The sequence below is a fragment of the Rhagoletis pomonella genome, unplaced genomic scaffold (genome assembly GCF_013731165.1).
Source record: "Rhagoletis pomonella isolate Grant_MI unplaced genomic scaffold, Rhpom_1.0 Rhpom_scaffold_00002, whole genome shotgun sequence".
Taxonomy (NCBI): Eukaryota; Metazoa; Arthropoda; class Insecta; order Diptera; family Tephritidae; genus Rhagoletis; species Rhagoletis pomonella.
In genome coordinates, this window is record NW_023458556.1 from 75,665,455 (window position 1) to 75,680,733 (window position 15,279).

General features: G+C 38.8%; 1 protein-coding gene and 1 long non-coding RNA gene across 4 annotated transcripts; one reads left to right on the forward strand and one right to left on the reverse strand.

The window, feature by feature from the left end:
* The first annotated feature begins 11,348 nt into the window (after positions 1-11,348).
* On the forward strand, positions 11,349-11,974 carry LOC118734730. Its single transcript, XR_004992418.1, has 3 exons — positions 11,349-11,521; positions 11,627-11,701; positions 11,769-11,974. It is a non-coding gene; the product is annotated as an uncharacterized LOC118734730 (long non-coding RNA).
* A 589-nt stretch (positions 11,975-12,563) lies between these two features.
* On the reverse strand, positions 12,564-13,997 carry LOC118734731 (FKBP12-associated protein 1 homolog). 3 transcript variants are annotated; one of them, XM_036464428.1, is made up of 6 exons: positions 13,861-13,997; positions 13,713-13,807; positions 13,475-13,633; positions 13,070-13,330; positions 12,787-12,992; positions 12,564-12,721 (listed from the first exon to the last, which is right to left on the reverse strand). In XM_036464428.1, the coding sequence occupies exons 2-5, from the start codon at positions 13,773-13,775 to the stop codon at positions 12,945-12,947; spliced, it is 531 nt and encodes a 176-aa protein (XP_036320321.1). In that variant the 5' UTR covers positions 13,776-13,807; positions 13,861-13,997; the 3' UTR covers positions 12,564-12,721; positions 12,787-12,944. The 3 variants fall into 3 exon arrangements, with proteins under 3 accessions (XP_036320321.1, XP_036320322.1, XP_036320323.1); XM_036464429.1 differs by having other exon boundaries at positions 12,787-13,000; XM_036464430.1 differs by lacking the exons at positions 13,713-13,807; positions 13,861-13,997 and having other exon boundaries at positions 13,465-13,568.
* Between the last annotated feature and the right edge of the window lie 1,282 nt (positions 13,998-15,279).

The window sequence follows — 15,279 nt, forward strand, 5'->3', positions numbered from 1 at the left end:
GGGCGAGTTAGAAGGTCGACTCCGAGACTTGCAGTTGAATCGTCCAGCCGCTTCGACGAGCGCTCAAGGTAAAAACTCCATCCTTTGACGGCACGACTCCTTTCCAGGTCTTTAAGCTGCAGTTCGAGAAGACAGCTACAGCAAATCATTGGAGTATGGAGGATAAATCCGCTGCTCTGTTCGTGGCATTAAAAGGACCTGCAGCGGAAATCTTGCAGACTATTCCCGACTGTGAAAGGAACAATTATGATGCATTGATGGGGGCCGTGGAAAGACGCTATGGTAGCGAACACAGGCGACAGATCTACCAGATGGAGCTGGAGAATCGCTGCCAGAAATCCAACGAGACTCTGCAGGAATTCGCCTCCGAGGTTGAAAGGTTGGCTCATTTGGCAATTGGAGATGCATGTGGTGAGCACCTCGACAGAGTAAAAATCCAGAGGTTCATCAACGGAATTCGGGACGTATATACCAAGCGCGAGACGTATGCAAATCCAAAGCCAACATTTGCTGAAACGGTCTCGTATGCACAGACACGTGAAACGGCGGCGCTCCTAAGTAGACCATCCTACAAAGCCCATCGAGTAGAAGTGGAGACACCTGACGTGATGAACGAGATCCTGAAAATACTCAAGTCGATGGCAGAGAAGAATACTCCTGGTGCAACCGAGAGAAAGGATGGTGCTAGGAAATGCTTTAGATGCGGAAAACCAGGCCACGCGAATGTAAGACGGGTTCCAACAGGTCAAACAGTTCGGCAGTACGTAAACGCAGGACTGAGGATGACGAGCCCGACTCCGATCAGTCGTTAAACTAAAACGAGCCAGCAGCAAGGGGCGCGCGCTGGCTCCCGCAATTGAATGCCCATAATCTCCGTCTCGCGAATTGGCAGAAAGGCGAGCAACGTTACTGTTGGTGGATATGTGGACGGACATGAGCGAGTACTAACTGTGGATACGGGCGCATCACATTCCATCATTCGATCTGATTTGGTCACTAAAGAGGTAAGGCCATTACCTGGAGCAAGGTTGAGGACAGCAACTGGTGAGGACACCCAAGTTGTAGGAGAGGTAACATGCAAAGTCGCAATAGGGAATGTGACGGTGTTACACAAGTTCATAGTCGCGGCCATTATGGATGAAGTCATCATTGGATTAGACTTCTTGCTTGATCAAGGTATGCAGATCAACATGAAGAACAGGATTATGACGTATAACAACATGGAAGTGCCCCTTCGGTTTGGGTATGATGGTCCGTACAGCAGCAAGCGAGTGATCCTGGAGGAAAGCGAGCAGATTCCACCGAAGTCAGAAGCAGTTGTGTGGGCAAAGATTGATGGAGATTGTGGGACAAACAAATTGTGGGTTGTTGAAGCAACACAAAATTCTACACCGGACGTACTTATTGGTAAAACCTTGGCTAAGACGCAAAAGGATGGACGCATCCCAGTTCGAGTGCTCAATGAGTTCAAATCACCAGTCAAACTCCGAAGAGGAACTGTACTGGGGCAATGTCGAGAGGTAGAGGCAATCTTCAACTGGGAAAAGTTACCTGAAAGCGATTCAATTGGCGAGAATGACATTGCGGAAGACATTAATGCATGGACGGAAGGGTTGGAAGAAAAATACCAGCACAAGGCTAAGGAACTTCTCCGAAGATACTCCAACATATTCGACAAGGATGGCGACAAACCAGGCAGGACTAACGTTGTGAAACATCGCATTGATACTGGCGATGCAAGGCCAATCTGTCAAGCTCCTCGGAGTGTTCCACTTGCCAAACGTGAAACTGTTAGCCAAATAATAAAAGAAATGAGCGAGAGTGGTGTGATTGAACCATCAGCGAGTCCATGGAGTTCGCCGGTAGTACTTGTGAAGAAGAAGGATGGTCAAATGCGGTTTTGCGTAGATTACCGGAAACTAAACGATGTGACGAAAAAGGACAGCTATCCTCTTCCCAGGATCGATGACACTCTGGACTCCTTGACTGGAACAAAGTGGTTCTCAACACTCGACCTTAAGAGCGGTTATTGGCAAGTGGAGGTAAGTGACGAGGATAAGGAGAAGACAGCTTTCAGCGTTGGAGACGGTCTGTGGCAATTCACGGTGATGCCCTTTGGATTATGCAACGCTCCTGCCACTTTTGAACGACTTATGGACCATGTGCTCAAAGGACTGCATTGGAAAACATGTTTGGTGTATCTAGACGACATTATCGTATTGGGTAAAAGCTTTGAGGAACACCTGAACAATTTGGAAGAAGTTTTCCAGAGGATAGCTGGCGCTGGTCTGAAGCTAAGTCCTAAAAAGTGCTCACTGTTCAGGAAGGAGGTGAACTACTTAGGGCACAAGGTGACAACGGAGGGGATCAGTACTGCGAAGGAAAAGATAGAAGCAGTAAAGGATTGGCCAAGACCTAGGAACCTACACGAACTACGAAGTTTTCTTGGGCTATGCACCTACTACCGCCGATTTGTTCCGAATTTCGCCAGCGTTGCTAATAGCCTCCACGAGCTCACTAGGAAAAATAGACCCTTCGAGTGGAATAAGGAGCAGGAGGAGGCTTTCCAGACTCTGAAGGAACGACTATGTACTGCACCTGTGCTAGCGTATCCCGTTCCAGGTGCAACGTTTATTTTGGATACGGATGCTAGTGGTTATGCCATAGGAGGCGTACTGTCGCAGTTAATTGATGGGCAGGAGAAGGTGGTCGCCTACTATAGCCGGTCGATTGGAAAACCAGAAAGGAACTACTGCGTAACTCGGAGAGAACTACTAGCGTTGGTGGAGTGCGTCAAACATTTCCACAAGTACCTCTATGGGCAACGTTTCCGAGTTCGAACGGACCATGCAGCGCTGAAGTGGCTACTACAGTTTAAGAATCCAGAAGGACAGCTAGCTCGGTGGATTGAGAGACTGCAAAGTTATGACTTCGCTATTGAGCACCGCAAGGGAAGTGTCCACGGTAATGCTGATGCCATGTCCCGCCGACCATGTAGCCTGGAATGTAAACACTGCTCAAAAGCTGAGGGAAAAGAGGACATTATAGACGTCCGTCTAACGACAATAACACCAGCGAAAGAGTGGAAGGAAGAACAGCTACGAAAGTGTCAGCAGGAAGATCCAGATCTGGAGCTTTTGATGCATGGACTGGAGGTGGACAGAAGGCCAACTAAGGAGCAAATGGCAGCGGAAAGCCCCATCGCAAAGGCGTACTGGGCACAATGGAACAGCTTAAAATTAATATCTGGCTGTTTGCATAGGGTATGGGAAAGCGAAGATGGCCAGTGCACCCGCAACCTGATAGTAGTTCCAAGCGTAAGAATTCCGGATGTACTCAAGGAATTCCACAATGGTCCTAGTGGAGGGCACCTGGGAATCACGAAGACCTTGGAGAAGGTTAAGCAGAGGTTCTATTGGGTTGGTTGTCGGCAATCGGTCGCAGAGTGGATTGCTAACTGCGCGGAGTGTATTGCAGCTAAAGGGCCGAAATCCAGAAGTCACGGCCAGATGAAGCAATATAACTCAGGTGCACCTTTTGGGCGGATTGCCATGGATGTAGCCGGTCCATTTCCTATGAGCGCACAGGGAAACAAATACGTCCTTGTGGTTATGGACTACTTTAGCAAATGGCCTATACCCGATTCCAAACCAGGAAGCTAAAACAGTAGCGGAGGTAATCACCTACAATTGGGTTGCAAGATACGGTGTACCTATAGAGCTGCACTCTGACCAGGGAAGAAATTTTGAATCGGCGGTGTTCCAAGAGATGTACCAGATACTGGGTATCCGGAAAACTCGAACAACGGCTCTTCATCCGCAATCAGATGGCATGGTGGAACGGTTCAACCGAACCCTGGAAGAACATTTGCGGAAGGTCGTGGACAAGAATCAAAAAGATTGGGATGTCCGCATACCCTTGTTCCTGATGGGATACCGGTCAGCAGTGCATGAAACAACGGGTAAAACTCCTGCAAGGGTAATATTCGGCAGTGAGCTCCGTTTGCCTAGTGATCTGAAGTTTGGGGTGACTGGTGATGCTAGAAGAATTGGAAAAGAGACGTCAAACATCCTGGAAGAGGAGCTGAGAGAGATACATGCTCTTGTGAGACAGCGCACACAAATTATGAGTGACAAGATGAAAGCCAGGTATGATAAGGCGATGAATTCCGACGGTTTCCGGGAAGGAGATTTAGTGGTGCTGTACAATCCTCAACGAAGGAAAGGTTTGTCCCCAAAACTACAATGCAACTGGGAAGGTCCGTATAAGGTCGTAAAACGGCTTAATGACGTAGTGTATCGGATCCAGACCGTTGGGAGACCAAGAAACAAGATGAAGGTGGTCCACTTGGAAAGGCTTGCAGCGTTTGGAACCGCAAGTGTGTCTGATCGGGACGATCAGACTTAGGTGGAGGGCAGTGTGGCGAATACTGCGGCAACACAAAGCGAACAACGAGAAATAGGCAGAATGTTCGAGGAATGACGTAGAATGTTCCACAAAGAGAAACGTCAAGTTGGATGAACACTGCGAACAGCGAGAGAAAGAGAATGAGCGATAAACTTCAGAACATTCTAGAGCTGCCATAAGTGTGAGCGCAGGTATATAGAGCCACGACACAGCGGAGTTGAGTTAGTTACAAGTCAGCAAGCTACAAGTAAAGTAAGCAGAGAAGCGAGTTGCGAATAAGCAAGCTATAAGTTTAATTGTGTTACCAAGTTTAGTAAAGCGCTGTTATTGCTTTAACAAGTATTGTAGTGTTTTTACTGTATTAGCAAGTATTGTAAAATTGTTTGTTGTACAATAAAGTTAATTGTACTACCATTTGGTCATCGTTTGCCTTTATTTAACAATCCAGCGATACGAACCGGAGGATTTGGAAAACCTGACGAGGGTTCAAGGATAATCGTAACAATATAATAACACCCGATTTACATGATTCAAGTACTTGAAAGCAATTCTTGCTCATTCTCTTTTGTGTTTTCTATTTGCTTTTACACGTTTCAATTCTGTTGAATTCAAGTTTTTGGTTCTTTAAATGGGAAGCAACGAAAATGCCAAAAGCAAAGCAAGAAAGTTGAAATGACTTGACGGTACAGACGCATGTGTACTCGTCCCTTTTCTTCTCACCCCCTCTCTTCCACATGCGAGCAGAATTGAATTCAATACTTGAACTGTGTAAAAGCAGTCTAAGCACTAGGCAGAGGGGATGCTTGCGGAGGCAGGCGCGTGCTTGTGTCGGATCAAAACAAACTCTAAAATAACAAGTAAGAAAGTCTAAGTTCGGGCGGAGCCGAACATTAAATACCCGGCGCAAGTATTAAATATATGTTTTCCACCTTTCCGAAAGCTACCGCTACATGATAAGCCGGGGTGTATACATTTTAAGTAAATTAGCGTCCTTAAATTTCGAAATATTGAAATTTCAAGCATATCTGAAATTTACCGTTATATGAAAAGCGGCCTCAATTTTAGTCCGATTTCAACAATTTTCAACGGTTTGCTTTTATGTGGCAAGCACAATAACCATACCGAGCTTGGTACAAATTGCTAGAACGGTTAGCGAGATACATATATGTGATCACAAGTGGGCGGTGCTACGCCCATTTTCCAAAATTTTGTCATAAACGTATTTCTTGGTAAAGAATTGTTGCAATCATCAATTTTGAATAAATTAGCTTCAATATTTACTGATTTATCGAAGATTTTGTATTTCTCGAAATTACCGTTATATGGGATGTGGGCGTGGTTATTGTCCGATTTTAGAAATTTTCGGCCAGTTGGTATGCTGTACCAGGACCAACAACTGTGCCAAGTTTGGAAGAAATTGGTGTAGCGGTTACCAAGATATACACATGTAACCATAAGTGGGCGTGGCTACGCCCATTTGCCAAAATTTTGTAATATTCTTATTTTTCGTCTAAAACTCATTGCAAATATCAATTTTGAGTGAATTATCTTCAGTAGTTACTAAAATATCGCAGTTTTCGTTTTTCTGAAAATTACCGTTATATGGGAGGTAGGCGTGGTTATTGTCCGATTTTTAAAATTTTCAGCCATTTAGTATGCTGTACTAAGGCCAACAACTGTGCCAAGTTTGGAAGAAATTGGTGCAGCGGTTACCAAGATATACACATGTAACCATAAGTGGGCGTGGCTACGCCCATTTTCCAAAAATTTATAATATTCATGTTTTCCGTCTGAAACTCATTGTAAGTATCAATTTTGAGTGATTTATCTTCAGTAGTTACTAAAATATCGCAGTTTTCGTATTTCAAAAATTACCGTTATATGGGAGGTAGGCGTGGTTATTATCCGATTTCGCCCATTTTCAATACCATCCGTCCCACGCCCAAAAGAAGTTCACGTACCAAGTTTCGTTAAGATATCTCAATTTTTACTCGAGTTATCGTGTGCACAGACGGACGGACGGACGGACGGACGGACAGACAGTCACCGCTTAATCGATTTCTCTTTTCATTCTGATCATTTATGTATACATTTGTCTATATCTATCTCGATTCGTTTTGCCTGTTACAAACAACCGTTATGTGAACAAAGTTATAATACCCTTGTGCACAAGTGCGCTCGGGTATAAAAATGGAAGTCAGAACGACAAGTGTATAGAAAGAAGCGGGAAACGGGGAAAGGAGCGGGCTTTTGTACATTTGCTTGCTTGCCGAAAATATGATATTTGCGTGAAATCGATTTGCTGATTGCAAATTGATTTTTGCAAACATGTATGCATTTTTCTATTTCAGCTATGTTGATTTTCTAAGGGAATTTTTTTTGACTTTTTCCGCAATTATCTAAAGCCATGCAAAGTGGACCTTTTTATAAAAACTGTTTTATTATAATTTAGTTAAACATATGGATGTATGTATATATTTACTTATGCACATACACATATATACCTACATACATATATCTATGTATTGTACCAATTCATGAAATTGCATTAATGTATGCATGCGCAATCGGCTCATTTTTTCATTTCAATTTGCCGACGGCATTTCGCATGCGCAACCATTCTCTGTTGCTAACAAATTTATGTACAAATAATATACTTACTTATGTATGTACTATACATACAATTACTATGTGCAAACAAGTATTTGATTTCTTTTGTATTAACATTAAAATGTTTAAATGAATGCTATTGCAATAATTTATTGCATTCAAATTATAACAAGCATTAAAAACCCATTAACTAATTTTATTTTGAATTAAAAATTCTTTGCTGACGTTGAGGGTAGAATTTTAAAGTCAAAAAAGATAGTGACGGACGTTAAGGCGGGTTTTCACTATGTCAAGTTCAATGGCATTTGTCGTTAAATAGGTAAAATCACATTAGGGGTATTCTCTGAGTCTTGCAAAGCCCTTGCATGGTGCACAGATTGCACGGATTGCACGGTAAAAACCGGTTTTCGTATGGAACAGCTTTGCAAACCGTGCAATCCGTGCACCGTGCAAGGGCTTTGCAAGACTCAGAGAATACCCCTATTGTCAAATGGAACTAAAAAACGGGTTATTGATTGATTTAGATCAGAGTAGGTCCTCAGTCGTGTACATGCGCTGCTAAACTGGCTATCTGTCCGTTTTTGGCTTATACTTAATATATGTAATCGGTATGCATCAACAATCAACATAAAAATCTACAAAAGCGCTCACTTTTTTCACACACTTTTTCATTTTGCCTGGGAAGTTTTTTAGGTCCATCAGCGCCTGTTAATCGTCTAGCTCACTTACATATATTGTTTGGTGGAGTAATATACATTCTGTTCAATAATTTAAAAATTCATAGAAGGTGAAACCAAATCAGGCACCTACCGGAAAATAATACCTTTCGAACAAAAGAAGAATCATTCAAATTGGTTGAGAAACATAGGAGCAGTAGGGAGGAATATATTTGTATGGGATTTCGTTAGCGTATTAATATATAAGATAGTAGATGGTGAAACCAAAGCAGGAATTCATAGGCTTATACGGAAATTGGAGTAACTCGGCTCTGGAGCCACCTATCGGGTCCAATTTTTGCAAGTGTATTATTTATATTGAGAAAAAATGTGCTTTATCATTTATCACTGCTATACTCGTATTATATGTAAATAATGGGGCATATTCATAGTTAAAATAAAGTCGACACTAAAGTTAGTTACAGCTTTTTCACATCATTTTCAGTTTAATATGTATCTGCGAAAAAAAGCTGCAACTAACTTTCTTCTTATTTGGGACTGACAAATTGATCAGCGTTGCCGTTTTGCTTAAATTTAAGCAAAATTGCTTAACTTTTTCCTGACTGTTAAAATGTTAAACTTTTCTTCGGTTTGCTAAATATTTTTATTAAAATAGTCAAAAAGGATAATTTTCCTCAAAAATTCATAGTCAGAAGAGTTACTATTTCAATAAATTTTTCAAATGTATTTTAGGAAGACTGTCATCCAGATCCCACATAAAGTTCCAGCAAATGTTGCTCTAGGCAATTCCCGATCTGCGGTCGTCGCATTTTCAAACCTCCGGGTGTACTTCTGCCATGCAATCGCTTCTCATAAAAACCATTTGCCGTTCGGATGCGACCTAGAACTTTAGGTCCCTTCATTTGCGTGAAAAGATCAACACGCACATTTTGGATAACATGATGCCTAACTCGTTTTTTTCATGCATTCAAAAAACTAGCGAAAGGGCAGATAACTATCATAGGAGTATGTGTTGAAAGCCTGAAAGAATGTGTAACAGTTTTCAAATTTAGCAACTGTTTGGCCCGATTTCAGATGGCCTACTTAAGTAGAGATTGTTGATTAATTTCCACTATTCCTTTTCAGATCATACATTTAGTGTGTACTTAAATTGCCAATTTTGCTATTTAAATATGAGATATGCAACCCCGTGTTTATACCAAACAACCAAGATTCATTGGTAGGTTGTTTAATCAAACTAACCAAGTCCCACCTAAAACAATCAGCTGTTCAGCAGAAAATGTAAACAAACATGCAAATGCAACAACAATTTCAAGGAATAAGCAGCAGTGCTGCCAATTGTTTGGCATATTTTAACAAAGTTGATCTGAAACCCAACTAAAGCTAAATGGCATTTAAACAACAATCCACAATTAAACTTAAGTGCCGTTTAAATATTCATTTGAAATTGGCCCTTAGACTATAACATCCTTACTTTTGACGACAAAACTCAGCCTTAGAGAGCCTTTACTTACTGACTTGCTTACTTTTTATTTTTATAACCAATTTACCAAGCTCAGGAAGAAACAAACAGTAACTCAAGGCATTTTTCGTTTTAATAAGACCCGATAAATAAGTTGCTTAATTTTAACGGGATTTGTTAAACTTTTTGAAAGATTTTTTTAAACTTTATTTTTCGGGCGCGGCAACACTGAAATTGATAACGTTCTTACATGCATACATACATATATAGGTATGTGTACATATAAATGTACATATGTACAACTCACGGCAGCATACATACATATGCACATAATTACACGCATACTCAAAGCCAACAATAACTATTTCATTCATATTCGCATTCGCATATTTCTTAAGGTCAAGATCATTCATTCAAAATCCTACAGCAGCACATCTCCCCGCAAATTCATCACCTTCAAGCGCAACTTTGTCAATCCGACACAAAAATTCTAAAATGTAAAATTGCAGAAATCTCGGCCAACCAAGTGAAAAGTGGCACATATTTCTCTATATCCAGTAAAATAAGTTATCTCGAATTTTGGTAATTTTTGACAAAACACTCAATTTCTCTGTTCCCTTCCAATATTTCAACCACTACCTGTGTTTTAAGGTGTAATTTTAATAAACATTAGATATAAGTGTACGTTTTCTGCAGGAAAATACATTAATTTTTTTTTAATAAAATCAAAACTTCTAAAATCACACACATATGTGGTTTTATCGGAAGTTCACAAATGTAACGTGGCAACTTAGCTCGTTTTCACATTTTTCGGTCCGAAATTGTAAAATTTTTGTTCATGACGCGCCACGATTTTTGTACAGGTGGGTCAATGTGCCTTGAACACCATATGCATATATGCAAAAAAATTATTTGATTTATTTTTTAATTTTAAAAATTTCTATACCTCTAAGGGCCGGTTGTTCAATGCCTGATTAGCACTAATCGGAGGTAGAAGCTCTGGTTAAATACAACGACTGTTTTATCGATCACATGTTATACGCATGATGTCGAAAACGTCGATAATGATGTTTAACCGGCAAGTAGTGATAACCAGACATTGAACAACCGGCCCTAAGAGTTTATAAATATATATTTATATATATTCACAGATTATTTTAAATTTTTTCAACCGTAACCAAATCTTCAGTACCATAAAAAGATTCAGACACATTATAGTACAACCAATGCGATGCCCAAGCTAGAGCTACTCCACTGTACATGTGCATATGTATATGTATGCATGTATGCGTGTAAAAAATGTCAATTCCAGTTTGCTTTTAACCCATTTTTGGTTCCAGCTGTTAATAACCACTATTTTACAACGTTTTTTATGTTTAATCTTCATGCAAGTTACATGTATCGTCGAGAACATGGTTACATGCAGAATTTTAAATTTATTATTATTATTCTCCATACAAAATGTACAAGTATTGCCTTATTAAATGCAAAGTTATGCGAAAATCTAAATGTCTCGTAAACGTGGGGTTAATGGTTTCGCGCACGTGCCAATCTGGAGCCGATTCGCAGAAATTGTATAATTTGTGATGATGGAAGCGGCGAGGGGAAGACGAAAGCAGATCAATCGTATATATGTATGTACATATGTACATTTATAAATGCATACATACTTACATTTTCATTTGTTTGTCTTTTTGGATGCATGAAATATTTGGTAGGAGAAATAGGCATCGTACAGTTCCATAAGTAAAGTAACTCTTCTTCTTACCGTTTTTTGTGGCAGGCTGTAGGTGTGATTTTGACAGGCTCTAGGTGTGTTTTTGCTAGTGTATTGGTGTATTTGCGTGGGAGTATTGGTGTGGTTGCTAGCCCAACTGACGTTAGAATGGGTTTTGTGAAGCAAAACTTCAGGATTCTGTGAAGCTGTTGCATCATTTTTTGAAGTTTAAATTTTCGAACCGGGTTGTAGTGTTATACTTTTTTCAAGTTTATATTCTTTAGATTTTTTGATTTGACATTGCAACTTAAACGCTAGTTGTGGCACAAATATAATTTAAAACATGTTAAAAAAATTGAGTTTTATGAAAAATATTTGTTTACAATTTTTTTAACTCTGAAATAAATTTTTATAAGCTAAAGAAACATCTTTTGATGTGTAATTTTTTATTTCGTACTATTGTGAGAAGGTAAGGCAACCCTCTTGGCATTTATTTCAGGTATTCAAATTGAAAAAAATAAGACGCAGCCATTCGGGCTTTTAATATTTTCTTTTAATAGAAAAATTGAATATCTTTCATAAAATATACATATTCTTATTGAACTACACATTTTGTTCAAGTAGTACCGTGTAGAAAGAATTCATTAGGTAAGTTATTTTAATGTATGCCATTTACATATGTATATGTATGTATATGCATGTACACATTTATTTCAACATAGTCGTTATAATTTTTTGTCTGCATCTTTTCAGAAGCAAAATGTTGAACAAAAGTTGTATCGTGGGATGTCCTCTGTATGCATTCCCTCCGATGGGAGAAATTACCAGGTGAGTACCCCCTCTTTGTGTCGGTGATCAACATTGTGGGCGTTCGCATCACAGCCAATGATTGCAGGAAGACGTCTCCTGCGACAGAAGTACATCAGCTGATGCACCTCCAGGGGCGGCACGTTGGCGTTGTCCCCCGACAAATATGCCGCAGCAAAGATGATACTGGATAAATGAAATACATTTTGAAGTTTTGCAATATACACGGATTGTTTAGTTATCTCTTCTAAATAAATTATAGTGTTGTCCAGTTAACAATAGTCAAAAGGCACGATTTTATTTTATAAACAGCAAGAATTATAATATTGAAAATATTCATAATCTAGCCATAACATTTTTTTAAATACGAACTATTTTTTATGTTCAAAATAATCTTCAAGTTACATGTATTGATAGTCGTTAGGATCCTGTGGTCAGGCGGGTCTCGTAGCTCCATCCATTTCAGTCGCCAGGGTGTTACTGGCTGACTGCCACCTATTTGGGTTCCACATTCATTGCATTTGCTTACTTCCATTGCACCGCCACACTCAGTTATCATAGGGTATTTGTACCAGTGACCTTGCTTGTAGCCCATTGCCTTGTGAATCATTTCGCGTTCGACTTTAATTTTTTCGAAGTGCTGCAAGCCGCTTATGCCCTTTTTGACTTCGGTTTCTAATTTGTTGGTGAACCTGTTGATGCTTATCAATTTCTTTGATGCTGAACTGAACTCTTTTTATTATTATTATTATTACCTTCTTACCTTCCTTTTATTAGCTCGGGATGTAACTATGTAATATTGATGCGCCTAAAAGATGCAGTGATTTCTATTCTCAAGTTACATACCTGATGACAGTACGAATGGCAATTATAATACGGAGGTTTTAGTTTTTTAGACTATAATTTTATTTTTCATGTGATAGTGTGTTGTATATGTAATTTTATTTGCATAACCACACGTTCCTTTGCATAAATGCTTGTACTCCAATTCGACTTTGCACGGTGCTTTGCAGTACTTCAATAATTGTCGTGAGCTTGGATCTACAATGGAAAATAAAAACGAATGTTAACTTCAAGAGTTATTTGCAATTGCATGAAACCCTGACCTGTCTTTTGAAGATAGCATGGTATTTTCAAAGAGTGCCCACATAGTGCAGGTTTTGCTAGGTTCACCAAGACCTTGCAGTCTGAAGTGCATGCCTCTTTGCATTTGTTAGTACAAAAGTGTCCACAAGGTAATAATTTAGGACATTTTCCCCTACATTTAGACGGCGCTGCTTTTCACTTCCACCATATGGTTGCAGGAACTCATCTTTTTTTCTGCAAAGTATTGGTAAATATAATGATCGTACGTAACGTATACAATTTATATGCAAAGCAATAGATTACCGAGAATGGACAGCTTCCGCATGGTTCGCACCATTTCGACGGGAACTTGTGACCACAGCTTAACTTGCGCTTGCAAGGTCTGTCGCACTCAATTTCCTCTACATTCTTCGAGAACACAAATGGCTTGAAATGATGTCCGCAAGAGCGGGTTTTCGCGACAATTTTTGGACACAGTCCGCATTCTTCGAAGCATTGTTTCTTACACGTGTGATTTTCCACACAATTGTCATAAATCCGATCGCAATCTCTGTAGCACTTGTACTGAAAACCAAATTTTAAATCAATAATTAAAAATAAAACATTAACGGTGCATCTTCAATTATCGCACTAGTTTTAACAATTTGCTCAAAAACATAAGTAGGACACATTTAATTTAACCAAACTCATATACATACATATATGTACCTCGATATGTTCCGGGTCTTTGTTAACATGACACTTAAGCTGGCACACATGACCACACGGCAAACGTTTCTCGTAAGCATAAGTGCATATCGCATCTTTGATGGGAAGGTGACACGGCTTCTGGTTGAAGTGATTGCAGTCCGGCAATGTAGCTTCGACCTGAAAATTATAGTAAAGTTGTGGCGATTTCTAACTCGACGTCTTAGAATAAAATATGGAATTTGCTAATGTATCACACCTGAACATAGCATTTAAAATGTTTGCGGATCCGTGAAGCACTGCATATCTTCAATATGTACATACTAGCCACTATAGAATTCCTAAATCAACGGTCTATAAATATCTAAAGTCATTAATAAACCATTTAAAGAATGTAGCAAGCTTACCTTTCGACAATATGCTCTTAATATCTTCACAAATGCACGGTATTGTATGATAATATAAATTTCACAAATGCATGTATTGTATAAAACCATAGTTGTGTTTTTTTACAAATTATCCAGTAACTTGCCAGCAACTCTCCAGTAACTTAATTTCTAAGAATTCGATCTCATAGAACAAATTTACAAAAAAGTACGTGAACGCTTTTCCAGTAATAATTTGCAAGTTTCATGAACAGCATATTCCTAATAAAACAATATATTTTATATTTAAATATGTTTATTTTGTGAATTTTCACAATAAAAAGCCACAAACAGTTTCCTTATTAGTTTAAATTTCATCCAGCAACATGCGATCAGCTGTTTTTCGTGCTGGCAAATTCTTACAAGTAAAAATTTATCCAGTAAAATCCAGTAAAAACTTGCAACTTCAGCTGTCATTAGTTGCGTTTTTTTTACTGATTTCCAGTAAAATCCAGTAAAAGTTTTTACGAATTTTCATGTTTTGGCGTTTTCCTACGCAAAAACTTGCAAAGTAGGGGAAATTGAGAGAGCGAAAAATGACAGTTGAAGTTGCAAGTTTTTACTGGATTTTACTGGATAAACTTTTACTTGTAAGAATTTGCCAGTACGAAAAACAGCTGATCGCATGTTGCTGGTTGATATTTAAACTAATAAGGAAACTGTTTGTAGGTTTTTATTGTTGAATTTCACAAAATAAACCTATTTAAATACAAAATATATTGTTTTATTAGGAATTTGCTGCGAATAAACAACCAATTTATCAGCTGTTCATGAAACTTGCAAATTATTACTGGAAAAGCGTTCGCGTACTTTATTGCAAATTTTTTCTATGAAAGCGAATTCTTAGAAATAAAGTTACTGGAGAGTTGCTGGCAAGTTACTGGATAATTTGTAAAAAAACACAACTATTTTTCGCTCTCTCAATTTCCCCTACTTTGCAAGTTTTTGCGTACGAAAACGCCAAAACATGAAAATTCGTAAAAACTTTTACTGGATTTTACTGGAAATGAGTAAAAAAACGCAACTAATTGTAAACAAACCGCGGCCATATTTATATGTAGTGATGTATTTTGTGGTACTTATAAAATGCATCACTACAATCACAAAGTTGCATTTTATGGTAACATTAAAAACAATGCAAAATCGACAAAAAAAACTTCAAAATAATATCTATGACTAACAAAATTTACAATAATACATATTTTCTTAGTTATAGTAATGCTTTTTTAGTTATAAATTCCTAAATTTGCCCGAAATTTTTTAAACTTTTCAATAAGATTTATTGTGATTTTTTAACCTTTTTAATGCAACAATGTTACAAAAACGTGCGGTTTGAAATCAGGTGATCTCAGCTGTTGACATCTTTTCGCTATCAGCTGATAGTGTTTTTACTTATGAAAC